Source organism: Nasonia vitripennis, chromosome 3, assembly GCF_009193385.2.
Source record: "Nasonia vitripennis strain AsymCx chromosome 3, Nvit_psr_1.1, whole genome shotgun sequence".
NCBI lineage: Eukaryota > Metazoa > Arthropoda > Insecta > Hymenoptera > Pteromalidae > Nasonia > Nasonia vitripennis.
The window spans coordinates 15,429,151-15,450,573 of NC_045759.1; the positions used below are offsets into that span (position 1 = coordinate 15,429,151).

General features: G+C 41.3%; 1 protein-coding gene and 1 non-coding gene across 5 annotated transcripts; one reads left to right on the forward strand and one right to left on the reverse strand.

Moving 5' to 3' along the window:
* Positions 1-8,428: 8,428 nt before the first annotated feature.
* On the reverse strand, positions 8,429-10,978 carry LOC100680541. Its single transcript, XR_513107.2, has 3 exons — positions 10,927-10,978; positions 10,598-10,771; positions 8,429-9,480 (listed from the first exon to the last, which is right to left on the reverse strand). It is a non-coding gene; the product is annotated as an uncharacterized LOC100680541 (transcript).
* Positions 10,979-13,557: 2,579 nt separating this feature from the next.
* Positions 13,558-20,665, forward strand: LOC100679417 (mediator of RNA polymerase II transcription subunit 15). Of its 4 annotated transcripts, none has more exons than XM_008218467.3 (5): positions 13,558-13,740; positions 17,717-18,004; positions 18,377-18,630; positions 19,024-19,495; positions 19,584-20,665. In XM_008218467.3, exons 1-4 carry the CDS (start codon positions 13,723-13,725, stop codon positions 19,469-19,471), a joined length of 1,008 nt encoding a protein of 335 aa, XP_008216689.1. In that variant the 5' UTR covers positions 13,558-13,722; the 3' UTR covers positions 19,472-19,495; positions 19,584-20,665. The 4 variants fall into 4 exon arrangements, with proteins under 4 accessions (XP_008216689.1, XP_008216691.1, XP_008216690.1 ...); XM_008218469.2 differs by having other exon boundaries at positions 13,563-13,740; positions 19,045-19,495; XM_008218468.4 differs by lacking the exon at positions 13,558-13,740 and adding an exon at positions 16,696-17,159.
* The last annotated feature ends 758 nt before the right edge of the window (positions 20,666-21,423 follow it).

The window sequence follows — 21,423 nt, forward strand, 5'->3', positions numbered from 1 at the left end:
GGAAAACGTGCACACTGTCTCTGTCTTGATTACGTGGGCGAAGAGAGAAAATATACTCTGATGGTGGCTAAAGTTCCGACGAGGCTGAGTCGATGATGATGATGATTTTCTTGTCAATGGCTACGACTTTTTTTCGAGATTTACGATCGGTAGAACGTTGGTATTCCTAGACGTTAAGTAAACCGAGGTTTCTTAGAAAGTGTGTGTTCAGAGGACATACATTTAACTTTTTATAATCAACCATTGACATGCCAGTAGCTCAACATAGTTCGGCATTATTCTCAATACCGATTTTATAGAAAAATACTTTCAGTGGAAGCTGAAACGTAGCTTAGCTTACGTACTACAGCCATGCATTGCCACGTGTGTAGTTCGTGACAATGATTCAAGCTCAAACGACACATTTATAACAGGATTTTTTAAACGCCGGACGACATTCATTTCAAAGACTTAATTCCGATATAAGAAAAGAAACCCACAGAGCTCTTCGAGCTCGTCGAACTATTGCATTGGTTGTTTCGCAACACCCTTGATAAAATATTCCAGTATATATAGAAAAGCGGATACATCGGCGCGCGCAAAGAAAGAGAAAAGAAAAGGCGGAGAACAAAAATTCACGCGACCTTGCCTCGCCACGTTGACCGGACTACCTTCAAAGACATCCTGCTCCCATTGAAAGAACAAGTAAAACGCGTCTCATATGTATATATAACTATCAAGCAGTGGCCAATCATTCTGCAGACCACAAAGAGAAGGTGCTAGACTACTATACAGGCGGACGCGACCACACCCTGGAATTTCAGTTGTATATACTTTGGCCGCGTGTCCGTTCCTATAAAAGTCAATTCTCGCTCCTCGCGTCGAGACATTCTCCCTCGCGTCTGTCGCGCATTGTCTCCGCGCATTGTTAGATGCAGCGAGCTGTGTGGTTATATCCACTTGCGGAAGAATGGCCGGATTTTTTTTCCTAAAGTCGAGATGCATAATTCGCCGGCTGGTTGCGCAATTCCGCGGAGCTGTTCGCCTTTTGGCGGATTTTTTTTTCGCTGATTGGAATATGGATCTTGGAAGATAGGAGTTTAGTACCCATTGTCCTTGTTATTTTTCGTGTTGCGCGTTTGTTGGGATTGCGTTGATGCTCTTTTGTGTAAAAGTGATAGGATTGAAGCTTTTTTATAATTAGTCGTATTTGTGGAAGACTTGATTACCGTTGATCATCGTGCGAGCTTTTCTCCGCTGCAACGATATCGAATCATTACAGGATTGTAAAAAGTATGTAGAGTTACGAGAATTCCTATCAAAACCAAACCAGACAAACGCTATTATTACCTAATTCTCGCGACCAAAACAAAGCTAACGCAACGAGATTCGGCTTCTGCAACCAGATGTTTTCATTGCATTATACCAAGAGAAGCAGCAGATCGTAGGCCCAGTACTCACAGCAATTCCGCTTTCCATCAGTTATCCAACCGTCGATACATTGAAAAATTCAAACTACTTCCTTCCACGAAATCTCGATCTCGGCACCTACGTAAAAAAATAGTATATTATGCAACCAGGGGGGAAAGTTGGCTTTTTCTAGCGAGAAAACATCACCCGAGTCTGAAAAAGCCACTCCCCCTTGTTGCACACCGTTCTTTTTATCATAAGTGCACGAATAGGCCTCTTATCATGTATATGAAAGGAATGGGAAATTCGAGGACTTTTCAAAGTAAAACAATAATTGAAAATTTTGAAAATTTCGAAAATACTTATATAGACACACATCCATCGGATAGGCTGCTTAGTGAGGAAAAAACTATTTTTTTTAAGTTTTTTTTTCTCCCAAGGGAGTAGTTTTTTCCCGCTGCTAAGAAAAACTCGATTTTCGATTCATTTTACATGCATGGAAAGTGGCCTTTTTCGTGCACGTATCATGAAAACGATTTTTACCCTCTCTGGTGCATTGGCATACGCGTGCATTGCAATGTCACGCAGCGAGGCGGACTGAGAAAAGTGGCTAGAGGTCGTGTGGCAGCAGTTGCTGGACTGCAGACTCTTTCGTTCCTTTCGATCTTTCATCCAGAGACCGGAGTGCTCGGGTATCCGCCGAATAGGTTTATCACTCATAACGCAGCTTTGCGGACTCTAGTCACGGACCACCGCCCGGCTGCGGCGCTCTGTACCTTTCACAATAATGTTTGTAGGAAAACGAGAGTATAAGTTTCTGGACGTCGCTTGGACGATGAATACTGAGGTACGAATGATTTGATTGATGTTTTCGAAGATAAATATTTTTTGAAGTTGTAGGATTTTCAAATAATTATACTAGGGTTCCACGTGATTTTTGTTTTTTTTTTATTGTCAAAAGACCGCAACGATGATTTTTATGATGGGGTATCGTATCTATAAGCTTCCGCTATATTTTCCTACCTTGATGATATATAATTACAAAACTTTGTATCTCGCTGGTACTGTCATACTGCCACGGAAAAAATGTCACCTGCCCGAATCAATGCAACGCATGAAAGTTGAAAATCTACTTTCACGTAAATATGCGTGTGAAATTTAAAAACGTTGAACGGTAGTCGTAGTATACGTGCAGCAGTTGAACGTGTCGATTGAACATTAAGAGATGTATTTACATAATTTCATAATTGCTCGGTGTATGTCTCTATGGGCTGAAATGCATATACATAGTTTTCACGGAACTAAATTCTCGACCAATGACGTGATACTATTTTACTTCCGTTACGTTATTCAAATTTTTTTGTGATAAAATCGTATCGAGTCACTGACATTTCACTCACATTTTACTTGCCTTAGATTACTTTCTTTAAATTTGATGCATCATGATATTATAGAATTTGACATCATGTTTATAAATTGAGGTTTGGAAAGTGATGCAAGTTTACAATAAAATCACGAAAAACGAAAATGATGTGTTCTAAAGTACATGTCCGATAATTTTTCGATACACGATGATAATTAGCGTGTTTCCTGTTTACACTGGAAACATCAATCGATTAATACGGTTCACAAGAATGCAACACGAGAATTTACTCTCGCGTAAACAAATTATCTAAGGCTATTAAGGTAAATAAAATCTAAAAATCGATGTATATACACATAAATATTCTTCACCAATAATCATGCAAACTAACTGCACCGAAAACTATAATTTTACCTGAAGTTGTAAATTTTAAAATATCGAATCAACTCTAAACTACACAAAAAGCTCACACCTGTGACAAAAATTCGCACAATTCACTTCCTCATACAACAGCAAACTCGAGCACACTGCATTGCATAATCAGCGTGTCTAGCCGATCCGTACTCATGAATATTTCATTCATCCGCGCGTAAAATGCATCTCATTAGAAATCGCTCCATCATCAAGCATCTGAAACCCACGAGAGACCGTTTTATTCTGCAATTCTCCATATACCGCCACGTGGCCGTTGCTCTGGTCATCGACGCCGTTGCGACGTCGTTCCTTCGCGCATAGTATGATAATTTAGGCACGCGGGCATTCTCGCGCGAGGCGTGGTGTACACACGTCGCCAGAGAGCGCTTTATGTCTGGGACTTCGCAGACAATCTATCGCGAGCCTTGACAAACGGCACTTTCATCCTTTTATCATTCAGAGCCGGCGTTGGTGAAATTGCGAGGAAAAAAGCGAGAACGAGGCCGCGAACCGAATCCCTGAGATTCTTCCCTCTTCTCGATGAGAGAAGGAGAGCCTTTAGATACGATTGTTTGCGAAATGTACAGACAGGGAAATCGACTGATCGTGTGCGTGCCGCGGTGTCAGTTGTGGCGTGGGCAGGAAACACGCGTGTATTGGATTTCCATAAATCTTGAGTAGCGTCGTATAAGTGAACCTCATCGTCATCGGCCTGTGCGTGTATTTGTACGAATTTTTGGGGAGCCATAAATCGGCCTAAAACGTATTTTATTACAAATCAGTCGCAATTATACAGCTTCTTGTTTCTATCCTCTGGTCTGCGATTGTGGCTAGACGCGAATACCGTGTCTATACTCGGCGTAACGTTTGTTGTTTCTTCGGCGATAGCGAGTCATGCGAATACAAAGTATTATGTTTGATTAGAAAGTTGTAATTTACAACATTGCATGTTTGATCGCGGCTATAATCAGGCTCGCGGAAAATTTGGGTCACGCGTGATTAGAGCTTGCTCATATACGGCATCGTTAAGATCACCAGCCGAACTGATGGTGGTTTGAAGAATTAAAATTGTAATTTATACTTCGGATTCGGTTCTTCGGATTACGAATTCGGTTATTTATACACAATCAAAATTCTGATTGATAGCTCCGAGTCGTGAACTAAGCCTGAGGTGCTACAAAAGTGAATAATCTTCTCATTTGCATCATTATGCGTGGGACAATCCAGAGAAAAGAAAAGGACCACTTAGATATTCAGAGAACACGACCACTATCAACATTGCATCACCGTGTTCGATTAATTTTAAGTGGATTAAGCCACTGGGCTATTTTGGTCTAATTTCGAAATTACATAATTTTTGCTCCTTATGCAATAAAACGGCATTACTATTCATTTCTCTTTTCACCTCGGTGCAGGTATGCAAAACTTTGCCGCGCAGCGAGCGAAACAAAAAAGCATCAAATGGATTACGCACGCAGTCCACTATTTATTTTACAAAATTGAATTTTTACGTAATCTTCGAAATCGATCAGACGCGCAAAAGAAAGAAGCGAAACAAGACCAAAATTAGTCATATTCTCTCGTTCGCAGACGATATTAGGAAGTCGGAGACGTGTCGTTACGCCCATCGGTATACATGCAGAGGTAGCCGCGTAAAAAGTAGAAAGTGGCGTAACGACGGTTACATGTCAAACAGCAGCACGTTTCTACAGAGCCGGCGTGTAAATTCGCGAACGGTTATAGCCGCATCGATTGACGAGAGGGCGTCACTTTGCACTTCGAGATGGATTGTACAGCTAATCCGAACGTATCGCGCAAGCAAATGTCACGGCTGCCTTATCGACTTTCCTGCTTTCCATTGTCGTACGTGTGTAGTGTAGTGTTTGCAGTTGCATAAAGACCCCTGTCGTGTAAACCCTGTTAGCGCAGAGGCGTCGCAAAAAGCGTGACCAAACGAGGATATGTGCATTTTGTGCTAAATACGTAATAAGTTTTGTTACAAATAAATTACGTAGTAGGATATTCAAAACGTATAACTAAAAGTAAATTAAAAAAAAAACATCATTCATGCGTACCGTTCAAAATAACAGTAACGTAACCATAACGTTTTAAACTTGACCAGCACGTTTAATCATAGTTTTTGCGCTCAACACGCAGTCGGGTAATGCACATGCATCTACAAGTATATAACCCGCAATGGACGCGTGAAAGGCGCAGGACCTTTTCTTCGCGTGGCCACTTTGCGTTTCGCGCTCTGCGTTTCTATATACATGCGCGTATACGCGGAGAAAGACGCGGAGAGACCTTGCATACCGTTTTGCCGCGAACAATGCACCCGCTGCTACACGCGTGAATTTTATATGTTCGTGGCATCTCGACGTCTGTCCCTCTTTTATGTCGAGATGATCCTTTTTATATGCGAGCAGTAACTTCACGTGACGATAATGCAGGTGGAAATTTCTCGACACTTTTCGATGAAATTTCGTCATTTGAATTTCGCGCCATAAGAGCTTTGTTACGTACGTCTTGATCCTTTCTGTTCCGTTAGTGTAACATATACACTGCTGGAAAGACTGGCAAATATAATCTATACCCTTATCTGGGATTATTCCAATAGGCGATATATTATAATGGTATCGCTATACGATTGGTGTTACATACACGTAACACACTGCGTACACGTGGTGAATGCGACGTCACATCCATAAATATTTCACAGGTCGCTCGGTGCGGTAAAAGTCGTCGATGAAAGTGCGGATATGGGAGAGAAATTTACATGATCGGTGCGTTGTCTCGATTGTTTTAATTTCGTGGGCGCACGAACGCGTAAATCTTTCACCCGGGCGAAAAGCAAAATTTGCTCTATTTTCGGCGAGAGCTTTTCGTCCCGAAAATCTTACATAACTCGGCATATCAAATTGTCTGGAGCTCGAGAACACATATGATAACGCACAGTAATGCTGAAAATATAAGCGCCGCGACCGGAAACTGCGTATGCGTGGCTTTTCATAACTTCGTGAGAAATGTAACCTGATGCAAAGATACAATGCCGTGTATTTTATGCGTCACATATTTAATGATTCAAATTTACGATCAAAATAGTGGATACGACCATTATTCGTCGATGTTTCTCAACGATTAATGCACTTGGCACCTTATTGGCTATAAATTAAGAGATAAGTGGGCCCTCGAAACGTTGGATCTTCATCTCGCGCCTATATCGAGCGTGAACCAATCCATGTACGTAAGCGAAGAATCACAGGTTTTTAACATTGCGATGATGCAAATGCTTTAACTTTGAAAAAAGTCATCGCACCAGTCTACCAACCGAGTGCGCATCGGACGAACCTTGAATCAGGATACTTAATATACTGTTGTTTTCAATAAATTAAATTTTTATAAACAAGTTAACCTAAAATCATAATTTTTAAAAATTATGCCCGTAATAACCGTTAAACGAGATAGCCGCATTGCGTAACTTCGGATTGTACACTTATCCAAGCAGCTTATTTACTCGATTCATAAAATTCTTTCGGGCGATAATAACACCACAAAACTATAGAAAGAATCGCACGCTGAGAAGTCTCAACGCTCAGACGCTTCGTAAAACTTCTTATTTAAGTCGTAATAATTTCGCACTTATTATATGCAGACTCATAAAAAATCCTACAATCACGAATTTCGAATAATTTGCTTGATCTGAGAGGCTGCATTATCGTTCGAGGGTAAACCTTTCGTAACGGTAATACACACAATTCACGTATGTATCAGATGCGTCGAGCATTCAAGGATATCTGCAGGACTAATACCACGTGTGTAAGCGATATCGTATGTGACTCGTTCAGAAAAATCTTAATTTTGTAATGAGCCGATGCGAAGGAGATTGGATCGATAGAAACCGGAGCGCTGACCGAATTTCGCAAGGTCGACGCGGTGATTTTATAAAAGAAAAACATGGGCGTGTGTGCCTATTGCAGATACACGCGTGGACGCTCGAAATCCGTACAATGACATAATGTCGGAACAGCGGCGATTGACTTTCACCATTTTCTCGATGAAATAACGACGCAAGGCCGAGTTGTCGCGTCGGTCCGTCGGCGCGTGCGTTTTGGTTTTAGGATTACTTTTGCGTAGAGTGGGTCTTATACGCATCTAGTTTTAGATCTTGTGGGAGAATAATTAAGATGCGTCATGCAAATTAAAAGTCTTCTGGTGATCATATTTTTTATAGTGCATTGCATTAGTTATAGAATTGTAATTTGGTTAAGTAATTGAAGCCCAATATAATATGTTCTTTATAATTATTACTTATAACCATTCGAGGTTATATTTTAATTGGAAATCGATTCTCCGAACTTGTCCTTGTCTGCATCCCTTTTATTTTTGCTCTTATTTCACGAATCCTCAGTGTTGCATCTCATGACCGTCTGATATGTTTCAAGGTCCACAACAATATTTTCTTTAATTCGAGGCATATTTCAGTCTGAAGGTGTACGACTTGGATGAGTCATTATAAGATTCGTTGTAAGGAATAGCTGCATGATTTCTGAATTATTTAATTTTACGATTATTTATTCACTTTATTAACGTATTGTTTTAAAATTATGCCTCAATTCAAGAGCTCCTATTTCAAAGTTCTAACTTGACATCGCGCGCCATCATCATAAAGTTAGTATAGAAGACTACGAATTATACAATTATAATTTTACGTGATACTTACCTTAAAAAACCTTACATGTACATACAATTATCTTTACACAAAAACTAACAAACTAGTCACAATCATCATAACAGGAAATCAAACTTACTCATGTTCAACGAATTTAATCATGCAAAAAACAGCAATGTAAGACAGGAATAATAGAAGCAGCAAAAAATTATTAATTATCTTTGGCAGATAATTAGCTTCGTTACAAGCAATTAACATGTCATAACAACTGGCTTGTTGATTAAAAAGCAATAACTTGTGCTTCGGTGGCTGGTGCTCGCTAAAAATGAATTGTTCTTATATTCCTTTTATTACTTAAAAGTGGCGTTAGGTACGAGATGAACATTTTCTGATATTGATAGTAGTACTAACTCTCAGTCTCCTGTTATTTATATTTTAATTTCATGATTATACTGTTTGCGTCATAAGTTTAGAAAATCTGTTGTTTATCAAGCCAGTGATATCATCTATGATTGGTTGAAATTTAACTTGTATAATTCGGTTTAGTATAAAATATTTATATTTTTTGAGGATAACGTCACTTTAAACCCCCGTCTCGTCTGCCATCATAAATTTAAAAAAAAGCCAAGCCATAAAATAGACCCACCATTATAGCACGTTCACCTTATCCTTCGCGCGCGTGCACGTTTCGAAGCGCGGAAATCACAACATTGCGTAAAATTCATCGGGTCTAAACGTAGCATACGCCGATTTATCGCGCGTGGAATATACGCTTCACGTGCGCTTTTCCAATACCAGCGAGTGTACGTACAGACCATGAGGTCGACACGTTGCAGACTTTACAGCCTTGAAAGTTCCCATTCGTCGTCATTAGTATTCGCGTGTCAGCGCACGCAGTGTGTACTTCCCGTTTCCTCTTTCCCGCTCGCGAAGAAAACCCGCGCCCTGCATTCCCCGACACTTTCCACGCCTCTCTCGTCGCTGTATCATTCATCGTCTGTCTATTCGATTTTTTTTGCTGCATTGCTGTGTACTCGCATGGGATCGTGATTATAGGTAGATCATTATCAGTATAAATCGGAAGAATTGTGTATTATTGGGCGGACTGGATGTCAGGAATGCTCTTTTTGCTTGCAACGTTTCTTTTCTTCTTTTTAAAGAGATTTTCAGAGCACAATGAATTTTTTGTATAGTCGTGAAACGCACAATACTATGAGGAACTGGAGTGTCTGGGCAATCTCGACATTTATCTACTGATTCACTTGTGCGTATTTTTGGATTAGGATATAATGAAAGTTCATCGCTTTTACGTATTAATTAAAGTCCCGCGAATACGAAGCCTTGCTAACACTCTGATTTATAAAATTTCGATTCCTAATAACCGTATCAAATGAAACACTTTCCACTAATTGCATCCACAAGTACGTCACACGTTCAAGTCACTCTTTGGACACGTCGATCTTGGTGTCAACGCATTAGCGTTTGCTGGAACACGCACGACTATACGACGATTGACGTTATCCATCGAGAAAGAGAGAAGCCGCTGGTTTCCACATTTCCTATGCTGGCCGCAGACCGAGAAACGAGAGCGAGAGTCTGCTCTTGGAGGTTTGTTGCACGATCGACGTGAAACGGAACGAGCAGCCTGGAAGCAAACTAGTAGGATTGGTATGCGATGTTATCAACGCGCGTAGAGCAGAGAAACCGAAAGCTGATCGATCGTTTGATATATATATATATATATATATATATATATATATATATATATACTTGTACGTCAGATGAACATTTTTTTGAGTTTAATTTCAAGATTGATGCAAATGATTGTTTAAATGCATACTGAGTATTCTTGCGTTCGACTAGAGGAAGTGTTTGGTGTTGGTTACAGTGTTTTAAGCTGAGCTTCGTACAGTAAATAACTAATCTCAAAATTGTAGGACACATCTAAATGCCTCACTTTTTAATAAGGTTACGTGTGAAGAAATATGACAATGTCGTGTAATTTGATCTCTTTGAGGGGATTATGTAACCAAAATTTGCTATACATGACTGTAAATAGACTATGGAATTTCGTTAGTAATATTTCGCCTGGTTAACAATGATTTAGAGGAATGCAATTTAGTCGATGTCAGTAATGCTATTCAGCGTATGTGAAGATATTCCGCAGTAAACGAGGCAAAATAGTTTAGAAAGTTCAATACATCGTATAAGTGTTCGTACCATAAATTATAATGCAGCTTACAAAGATTTTTTATCGCAATTACTGCGCCGAAGTCGTTACAAAAAGAAGAATATAATAGTTAGAAAAATATGTAAACTAGAACTTTCTTGCAAAATATCAACAACATTCAATAACGTGCACTTGTTCGTAAACCGGGTAAAGCAATACTTTTGTTTAATTTTTTGATAGAACGAGGCGCCTTATACAGGGAAAACTACTTTTATATCAAACTACTTCATTTTACAACTTTTTGCCGGTAACTAGTTCCCTAATTATTTCTCCTAAAATTCCAGTTTCCCTTCTAACGCCGACCCGAGTCAAACAACAAAATCAATAAAAATCGTGATTTATCAAAAATGTGAAATCCAGGTACTACAACTATTCGGTAAACAGGATTCCCGCACCCGCACCAAATCTCTTTTCTCCAGATCTATAATAAACATCGCAGCTTTCCAACGGTCAACTTGCGCAAACCCACGAATTACATAAAGCACATGTCCAATCGCCGAAATTTATTAATTCAATAGAGATTATAACCCACCTGTCTCTTTCATCCGCACGTGTACACACCTGACACGTAAAAATGCCGAATCAGCTCTCCCCGCGAGCTTCTCGTTATAATCCACTGGGCATCGCTCGCCCCGGGATATCGGGTTTTACCTCTGCGCGGTGCACGTGAGTCGACGAGTTCGTTACATCTCTCACATTAGCGACGCTGAAAAAAAACCAACACATAAAAAAGAAAACATAAAGAGATCATCGCCGCCGTTGAGTGAAAGATATCGCGGCCGCAGAGAGTGAGAATGGACCAGTTTTAACGGCTCGGAATTATTATATAAAGGTTATGTTCGCCAGTCTAACGATTCTTACATGCGCTCGGAAGTCAGCTGCCCACACCTATAACAACCGGGACAAATGCCGAGAGACGAGGGAGTGTGAGAGGGACAATGTGTGTGTGTGTGGCTCTCTATGGATCGGTATTTCGATTTCAATGCGCGCTTATAACGGGGAAGAAGTGTCGGTGTGTGGGTGCAACCGATCGGCGATTTAGTCGCAGGTATAATGAGTGTGCGACTTGCGGAGGCGAGCGGCGCTGTCGGTACGGAGAGTTAAAAGAAGAGAAAAGGAGAGCGAGGAAAGTAATATCGTTACGCGAGAGGTCCACTTAAAATTTTTAGACTTTTAATTCCTTTTTCCGCTACTCGCAGGATATTTTTACTTCGAGGAAATGTTTTTGGCCGGCTGATGTAGTTGCGGCTTGGACTTTCGCTTAGAAATTTTGAAAAAGCTGTCATTATTGAATTATACGTACAGTAAATTTTTGAATATTCCTTCTTTCATTTCTCATTTATTTTCAATCGTTAAGTATAACTGACGTAATATAAACATTTCTTTTCTTTTCACACCAAACAAACAGTTATGACAACGTTTCCGTCTTAGAGCAGGCGCACAAGATGTAACTTCTTGTCGAAACAAAAGCTCAGCCATACCCACAATTTCTTTCCTCGCAGCCTCTTAAATTTTCGCAAAAGTTTTCAATGCGAGCGAGTACATAGCAAAGAGCCTAGAGCGATTTAAACTTGGTGTATTTGACTTGCAAAACAAAATAAACGCCCAACAGCTGACCGGTAACGTTTTACACCGCGGCTCGTAATTAGAGGTGTTACAGGTGCGTATGTCGAGAAAATCAACAGCTTTTTTGGCGATATGTACCGGCGTGTTCCTTCGCGCGCACGCGTAGATTTAATGAGGAATGTGTCGGAGTTTTGCAATGCTTCGGCGTTTTTGACTTTTTTGCTCCCGTTCGGTCAGAGCTGCACTATGCACTGGTAATCGTGATTCATTTTTATTTATTTTTCGCCTGTAACGTACGAGCGGAATTTTCGCACTAAAATTTATTACCCCTTATTACTTCATCATTATTGTCATTATGTTATTTGGAGCATCGAAAATGTCACGTCGTGTGTTCCTCTCGTAAATTATCATAATACGGTGAGAGTTGACGTCGAGAAGGGTCATGATGTAATTTTAATGCTAAAAATGGTCGTAAGTACGCATTGTTAATGTTTCATAATATTTATGTAACAATTTCCCTGTAATTATATCAATTGAATATCTCTTATACCCTACATAAAAAAGATGAATGTCCACTTATGATAAGTAGTTCACGTCCCTGTCTGAATCGGCATTATACGATGGTCGAATTGCAATTGTAACCCGATAATTTCGTCATCGTTTAAATAGAATCACGTAGTTTTACCTACTAATGTTTCATCTTCTACTGGAGGAGCATTCTATTCCATTCTCACTTTCTAATCTATTCATCCTTGATTTTATATTTTATCATGAAAGTATGTTCCTTATTATTACAAATGATTGCACTGTCATTATCAAGAGTTATTGTCTGACCAACTCCTTGATTGATCGCTTCAATGTTCTCGAAAACAATATTTTAATTGTATGTGCAATGTATAATTTTTCATTAACTTATTGATGAAAAATAATTATTTTCTGATGAATCCACTTTAAAAAAGGTTCGGTATAACATGCAGTTATGCACATTCTCTTTAAAAACGAAATAATATTTAAAACTGCGAGACAATTCCCTTCGAAGTTAAAAGAACCATTAAGTCGGAAAATTACATAATTGTTAATCGAGAGCCGTGCCATTTTTAAATCAGGGAAAACCGGTCAGCAAATGAACGGAGCGTGTGACATTTTTGTTAGACCGAATACCTGAAAGTTAGTATAAATATACCGCAATGTAACTGCACGAGTTCCAACGAATTTCGTGTAAACTCTATTCCGATTTCCGTACAATCTAGTCGTATTATAATTTAAAATTTCTTCTAGAAACCATTAGTTCACTCGTTATTTTTTAAATCGCATGTCTGATTTAAATCTGTGGGAACGAATTCAAATGATGAGAATTACGGAAATAATTGAAATAAATATAGGAATGTAAATCAATCTTAGTATTCGTGTACTTTCGTCTATTTTAATCAACACACTTGGCTCATCTTGGCAGATAAATAATCAAACTGTTCTACATCAACAACTTTTATAATACAGCTGATTTACAATAACCAACGACTACTTCACTCTCGCCACTCATCATCACCAACTGTCCACGAGTCCAGCTCTCACGTGGGCCTCAACCTCAAGTTCGCATTCGTACCTCGCGCCAAGGTCCGAAGCGCATGCGCAGACGTCCGTTCTCCACCTTTTAATTGCATTTAGGGGATAGCGCGCAAGGTGCCGTACAGCCAAAGCCTTCAACCGCTTCGATATATCGCATGCGGCCAGGTAGCGCCGGCTGCAATCAGGAGCAAGAGAGAGGGAGCGAAGAGAACAGACAGTGAAAGTCCGGGCGCGCGTGTAGGGGATGCAGCAGCTGAGCTGCAAAGAGACGAGGTAGAGGGGATGACGGGGGCAATCCCCGCTAAGGTATATGAGGGCCCCAGATCGCGGCGAGGCCGATACTCTAGCCTCGCTCCTGCCTACTCGCACGCATACACACACGCGCAGCGCGACCCGCAGCTGAGATAAGAGGATTTGATCGGGATCCTCGTCGAGTGCGCTGTTCATCTGGGATTTCGGTGCTTTCGCCGACAGGAGAGGAGTGACTTTCTTTTGGGAGATTTAGAAGACCATATTGCTGAGAAGATGCGCACCCTCGGAACGGTACGTAGAGTGCGGATTTTACACGAGTGTGACACGTGCTTCGTGGTGATTTGCATATAACAGTGATAATATACTCTCGGAGCTTTATGGCTGTGGAGAGGAGGGATTTTTCATTTTGCGCGTGATGGGTATATAGACGTCGTTGTAGGGTAACACTGATGGCAATCGGTTGCTAGAGAAAAGCTGTTCTTGTTAGTGAACTGATGTTTGCTAGTTGAATCGTTCTTTTCACTTACCATATAAGTTACTCGGATCTTTTGTAATCCATTTTATTAAGAGTGATCATTATAGATCTTCCCATCGACGTAATTGATTCATAATGTTTCTCGCGAACATCATTAGCCACAGTAAACAGATTACACAACGTCTCAAATTATCGGCTTAATTAATGAACGTTCACTTAGTAAACCTATTATTAAGCTCCCGATTATAAAATCCCACATGGCTTACTTTGATTTACCGATCCAATACCGATCGCGCAAAAGTACAGAAATTGCACGCGAATAAATGTAGCTGTTACAGTCGACTAATTCTCGTGATAAATCAAACAACACATCCGGAAACAACGTATTACCGATAGCGATACTATTCAAATCAGGCCGATCAATCCAAGCCTTACTTAATTCCTCCCACTCGCGGAAATCCACTTCTCACGCCAGCGTTCGCTCACCCGACAACTATCACAAGCAGTACGACTAAAATAAACTTACTACCACGGTTGCATAACTTACGTAATAAATAAGAACGCGTAAAGCCATACTTCACGCTCGTAGAGTCACCGCACGAGACACACATACACACACTATTAATGAACATACATCATCCCGTGCGTAAACGCGTGTACGGTATCACGCGACAGAAACCGAACGAATATAAGAAAGCAAAATAGGAAAAATAGGCGCGGGACACACGAGACATTAATCAAACTTTTATCGGCTGCCGCCTCAACCAAGAACCTTAGCCACAGATGGTTACGCAACGCGAGACAGTTTTCACGGAACCAAATCGCGTATACACGCTATACACTCGCGCGCACGCACGCAACCTTACGAATCATAATTGCCAAACGTTACTATTAAACCGGATCGCCGAGAAAAAAAAGAGAAGCCAAGGAACGCGATCAGGAAGTATGTGCTACACATGCTTACACGTAAGCTATGCATGTGAGTGTATTATCGAAAGCTCGTGCGGTGCATATAGAGAAACCATTCGATGTATGGACACAGCTCTCTATAGTGCACACGTGTGCACCGAGAGGTTGCGGTTCCGGTAAAAGTACATGTACGTCACGGAAGGCGAGTCTGTTTATATGCGGCCGCTTTTCACTAAGCATATTCATAGGATAACAGACGTGCGCTCGTTAATGCGTGACTCGCGGCCGATGGAACGCGCCGCAACTGACTGTGCATCGGGAATGCACTGGATTATGGATGCGAGTGTGCGGTAACAGCTTGTAGTTTCTAATTCGGAGGTTCGGTCGAACTGTTATGGATGGGCGAATGGATTTAGTATAGCTGCTTTTTTTTTAATATGATACTGCGGTATATGATTTATATGGTAAGCCGTTGTATCGATGGTACATTTGGCAGGTCTCAAAACAATTTCGTGTCCTTGCGGTCACGGAGTTTAGATGTTACACCTGTATACGTGCCTCAGATTAGCTCAGACACTTTTGTAACGTGTGACGTTTTTATGAACGAGGCCTTTTTTTCACTTTCTTTCGCCCACAATGTCAATTCGTTGTGACATACCTGAAAGTCGGTTTAGTCATTGGGCTCTTGTGTTAGACTAACAAAATACACGAGACAATGAAGGAATTCCAAGTTCTCGGCTGGAAAGAAACGTTCTGAAACAGTTTATTTAGGTATAGCTTATGCTAAACGTGTGCATTATAATACGTATTTTTCTCTTTCGATATTGCATTATGAGCTTATGTATAGCATCAGGGCAAAAAAAGAGTATCTTTTGCAAGAAGAGGTAATCAAATTTTATTTTCCTCTAAGTGGTTCAGTCCACTTTTAAATTCCCGTTGCTTCGGTGAATTCAAATTTAATATACATATTGTTTCTGTACTCTCTCGGTGTTCCAGAATTACCAAGCCATAAAGTAGCATCTATTGCACATTGTTTCAATTTGAGCTTGCATAACTTAAGGAAATTTCAGAATTTACGAATAATAAATGTACGACATCCATAAGTAGCGGAGGCAGCATAAATTAGCCAGATCTTTAGTGGCATGAAATAATCTTTTGTGGAAGAATAGAATTCAGAAGTTAATGATCAGCATGTTAACTAGATAAACATTATGCATGAAGATGGCTTTTGAAACGTTAAACAATAAATATCTGTAAATATTATAGGTACTCTATACTTAAAATTACTAGCTATACATTAACGACAATATACTTTATAAATTCAGAAAATAATTCTTGATTAATAAGACATCAAATGATAGGGTTATAACCCAACATTAAATTAATACAGTTCCCGCATAACTTCAATTCAGTTACTTTTTTCAACATTTTCAGTGCACTCTTTATCCTGTTGCATAATTTTTTATTAAAATTAAACCCTTGCTTCTAATCATTCGGCGCTCAAAAGTTTTGTAACAACTCTGGACTACAATAAAAACAACTAGCAAAACGACTACTCGAATAGTTCCCACTTCCATTCTCCTCATAAACAAAAAGTCTCGTGAACTACTGAGAAAATTAAACGAATCGCAACAGAGCTATAACAACAGCAGAATTCATTAAAGCTGTAAGTATCGGAGCAATCAATTTAATCCAGGCGCGCGCGCGCGTTGCGATATCTCAAAATCACCTCGGTGCAAAAAAAGTTCAAAAAAGCCACGCGGCTATAAATAAAGCCTCGATGGCGCAACCTATACTTATACGATGTCACACTCGTATACACCAAAAACTACATGCATGATCACGGCTACCTGAAACAAAAGACTCGCGCTCGCGTGAAACGTACCTCAATGTTTTCCTCCTCTCGTTCAAAAAACACGCGCTCGGCTTACAAAGTGTGTTGTGAGAGAAGCGTCGCGCTTCTCGCGTAAAAATCGCCTGGTGAATCGGTTGTAAAACGCAAAATTGAAATGTTCTCGGATTTTTGCCGGGTGGAGCAGTCGGTCGATATGCTGCTGGGCCTTGTCTCGCCCTCTAAGATACTATCGAATACGGTGCAGCTGCTGCTTTTTTACGTCGTGCTCAAGGGTATTCGCGGACTCTGTTTCGAGAACCTAGACAACGCGAGAGCTAGATCGTATTACGAGGAAGAGGAAGAGGAGCAGCAACAGCCGTCGTTTAGGGTGCGGTTGCTGGACGATCGGAGGAGCAATCGAAGCTCGCTGAGATATTGCACGGATTACGAGGAGAGCAGCGTTTATTAGGAAGTGGGATTTTCAGGGAAATGGTAGGTTATGCGAGGAAGCGGTATGCATAGGTTATGGTAAAGTTGTGTTCATTTTTTTCCAAGTTAAATCTTTATGCAGTTTTAATTCGCGTATCGAGCTATAATTTTGCGATTGTTCCAATGAGATTCAGAGCCGCGGCCATTATCTTGCGCGCTCTCCCGCGCGTCTTATGCAATATGAGAAAGGTTGCGCTTTCAGGGCCAAATTCGCGGTGCACATTCTCTTTTAAGGGAATTCCGCGCTATAGTTCGAACGAACAAGCCGATTCATAAGCGGTGAAAGTCCCCGCATGCACACACGTGCACTGCGCTGCAGCACCAATTAGCAATCTACTGAAAAATCTTGTGCAATTTATCTGTCTTGCCACCTTGAGAACAATTATACGAAAACGCTGAAAATTATTTAATTCTCTCCCGGTGTATAATCGACTCGAGAGCTTTCGCTCCGTAATTTGAAAATCGGCAACGTGGCCCGAAAAAAACCTGCCCCGAAGTCACATCCATCTCAATCGTATACCATCGTGCACTAATTGCAACGAATCGTCGTTAACCCACAGCTCGCGGTAACGCTGCTTCTGGCGACACTGGCTGCGAGTCAGCGTTATCAAGAGGACGGCAATTACATCAACGGCGAGGTGTACGCCGACTACGAGAACGAGCCGCAAGCACAGCGACCGGTTCACAGCCCGACGCCCCGTAGCTACAACTCGGCGCCGGCAGCTCAACAACGCCAGCAACCAGCCGCGCCCAAACCGACGCCCGTCGCCATCCTCAAGCAGATCAACAGGCACAACGAGGACGGCTCCTACACTTATGGCTTCGAGGGCGCCGATGGCTCCTTTAAGGTATTGCGCAAAGGATACTCTGCTGCACTTACTTTCTTTCGCTCGCTCACGCGCGGGCAGGTCTTGTATGGCCGTCGCGACCGATGGTCTGGTTTTTTTCGGTTGCCCGCCGGGGCTCTCGCTGGTTTATCAAGCTGGTTTTTTTCTCACTCTCTTCGCTGCACGGCAGTGATATAAAGTAATGGATGTAATGAAATTAAGTGGAATCCACTTACCGGATCTTTTTTACGCGCATGCGCAATACTTTACAATACTAAATCTAGCTTGATCTTAATTCGGTTGATTTATTCATTAGGGAATTAACGCGGATTTATTTGGGGGCAAGTCGAACTTATTCGAGGAATGGAATTGAAAGATTGATTGCAATTGCAGATCGAGACCAAGCAAGCCAACGGCGAGGTAAAGGGCAAGTACGGTTTCGTCGACGACGGTGGCAAGGTCCGCGTGGTCGAGTACGGAGCTGACCAGTACGGTTTCCAACCGTCCGGTGAGGGTATCACCGTAGCTCCCCCGACTCTGGTCGATGAGACCACCAGCAAGGAGGCTCTGGAAGCTGCCAGGTACGCGGATTACCAGGAACAGCAGCAGCAGTACCAGCAGCCCATCGCCAGACCTGCTCCTGCCAGGTAATTCAATATTCTACAGTCGAACGGTTTACTGTAACCGATCTTAATCGGCTGCGGCTCATTATGCAACGGGTAATTAGGAATTGATTAGTTATTAAATTTCCACGTATATAATACAATAGCATAAACTAAAGTGGTTTCCGGAAAAGTATACGAGAACGTTCTCATGGCTCGGAGAGAATATGGAACCGCGTTTCCTTATAACTGATCTTATACCAACTTATACCATCTTATACCAATTATAATTAATATCACCACTATGAATCTGGTATAATCATAATTTTTCTCACAACCATTACCCAATCCCCATCAGTAATTTACTAAAAATAACCATGCACAACACATTTTTTTTCATTTTTTTTTAATCGCACCAAAATTATTCACATTAACCAGGCAAGGTGGTCTATCTCATAGGCCAACGCCAGCCCCGGTTCGCCAAGCTCCCCAAGCTTACCAGCCCCAGTACACGCCGCAGTACCAGACGCAGCAGCAGCACACCCAAGCTATCTACGCTTCGGCCCAGCAGCCTCGTTTAGCTCCCAAGCCAGCCCAGCCAATCTTCACCCCAGCCGAGCCCCAGAGGCCCGCACACCTCAACGCCGCTCTCCAGTCCCAGCTGATCCAGCAGCAGCTCTACGACGACCAGCCTGTTGCATCCCGGAACAACTACAAGAACGGACCAGTGCAGTTCGGACCCGCCCCCGTCCAGGAACACCAGCCACGACCCCAGCCTCAGGCCCGTAGCGGCGGTGGCGGTATCCTCGATCAACTCGCTAGGGATTACGCCCTGCCAGCGGGTGGCTCTGCGCCACTTCACGACATCAGCTTCGGCTACTACTAAGCGCTCAGTTCGAGTCCTTTAGGGGTGAGTATTTTATTTAACTTCGCATGAGACTTTGTAATATAATATTGCTTCCATTGCGGTAACTTTAACGCATCGATTCTTTTTGCAGATAAACAGTACCCTTAAAGAGAAGTCATACTGCGACACTGATGTAAAGACGAGAAGGATGTCGCAAAGCCTGCCTATAAACACAAGATCCCCCGATACGCGGCTGCTTGTCCGTAAGAAGCGTCGTCGCAGAAATCGAAAAATTCACAGATCGACGCCGAGGAGAGAAATAAATCCTCTTTGTCTTCCTTTTACTTGACTATCAGTTGTGTCGCCACTCGATAAACGAACCACATAACAGTATGTAAAAGGAAGACACGCACAGGGCGTTTGAAATTTCCGTGCCTCCCCCTATCCGTCTCTCTCTCTCTCTCTCTCTCTCTCTACTTTTTCTATTTACGGGATTATCGAGTCTAGTACATAATACATACAACATATCAACAAACGCATACTTAAGGCGGGAGTTTTATAATCTCTTTCTTCCAATCTCTCTCTCTCTCTCTCTCTCTCTCTCTCTCTCTCTCTCTCTCTCTCTCTCTCTCTATCTCTCTCTGTCTCCTTCTCTCTCGAGCTCGCGGTGCGAAATTATCGCCGTGTCGTGTAGCTCGCGTGCATTCGCGTACTTTCACTCTCACGCGGGACACACGAGTGCAAGTATACACCGCACAACAGCAGCAGCTGGAGAGCAAAGTCGTTGCGTCGCGTGTATATTTTATCGCTGGATTGATTATTGTCGATGCTGGAGACGCAGTCGCGTGACGCAACGGATTTGTAATTATCTAGTAGTGATTAGGGATAGGAGCTGTGTTTATTATTTTGCCGAGCTCGAGAGAGGATTTCCCTTCTATCTTGCCGTACGGATGATACGCGAGGAGTAAGGTGTAGAACCACCGACGTTTTCTAGTAGCATTGATGTGGCGTTCCGCCTGTATACTTTGTGTTGTATAGCGCGAAACGCGAGAAATTATTGTTTTGGTCGATTAAGAGTCTGTTAAAAGTGCGTGTAATTGAAATTGAAGGAAAAAAATCGAATGTATACGTTCCATTATCCCGACTTTTTTTAAATCTTGTCAAGGCCTATATTACTATATGTAAATGTTACTGTAAAATTAAATAGTAGTAAATTGTAAGTTTTTAATTATCTTTAAGCGTTTTTATTTCCGAAGCTTCTGTCGTTTATTTTGATCAGCATGATTGTTCGCTAAGTGACGCGTGCTTATAATAAAAGAAAAACATAAATATGTGCTCGTTTTATTTTATCCCTATATTTGTATGTGAAATTGACAAAGCTCAATCACTAATGTTAAAAGTAAACAAATTAATTTTTAAATTATAAAATTTATCCCGTTCAACTTTTTCAAATCTAATTTCTACTTGGAAAATTTTTGTTCGCTATTTTCCAATTCATGGTCTAGATCTAAATGCTGTCCATTAACGAGTCAAAAATGCATCGCGACTTGATGGTGATGATCAAGGCATCTGGTGTGCGAAGCTTCACAAAGATCGCTATGAAAAAATTATGCGATCGAAGTTCAATTCGCTTTATGCAGCAGCTGTATAAAGCAAGGCTTTTCGAGAAAGGAAACAGGGTGTGGTCTAGTTGTTTTCAACGGTGGAATAGTATGCATCCGTAACGCACAGTTCGCTAGAACTTTCTAAATTGCTATACAAAATGCAAAGGTCTCCTCTATTTTTTTTTCATTCGCTCATCCATAAAGCTTGTATTTCTACTCGTCTTATCCCACATGCTCAATTTATTTTAAATAATCAAGGACTCTAATGCTAAATGTAATATCGACAGTCTTGTCTTGTCTTCTTCCCTGGACAAGTCTACTTGTGACTTTTATGTGACACCGAAGTTCTCTCGCGTGTTTTTATCGATGTCCTGAAAAGAAATGATA

Coding starts and splice junctions, on each gene's coding strand:
- LOC100679417 (XM_008218467.3), top strand. Junction 18,005..18,376: donor GCGCCGATGGCTCCTTTAAG/GTATTGCGCAAA, acceptor TTGCAATTGCAG/ATCGAGACCAAGCAAGCCAA. Junction 18,631..19,023: donor GCCAGACCTGCTCCTGCCAG/GTAATTCAATAT, acceptor CACATTAACCAG/GCAAGGTGGTCTATCTCATA.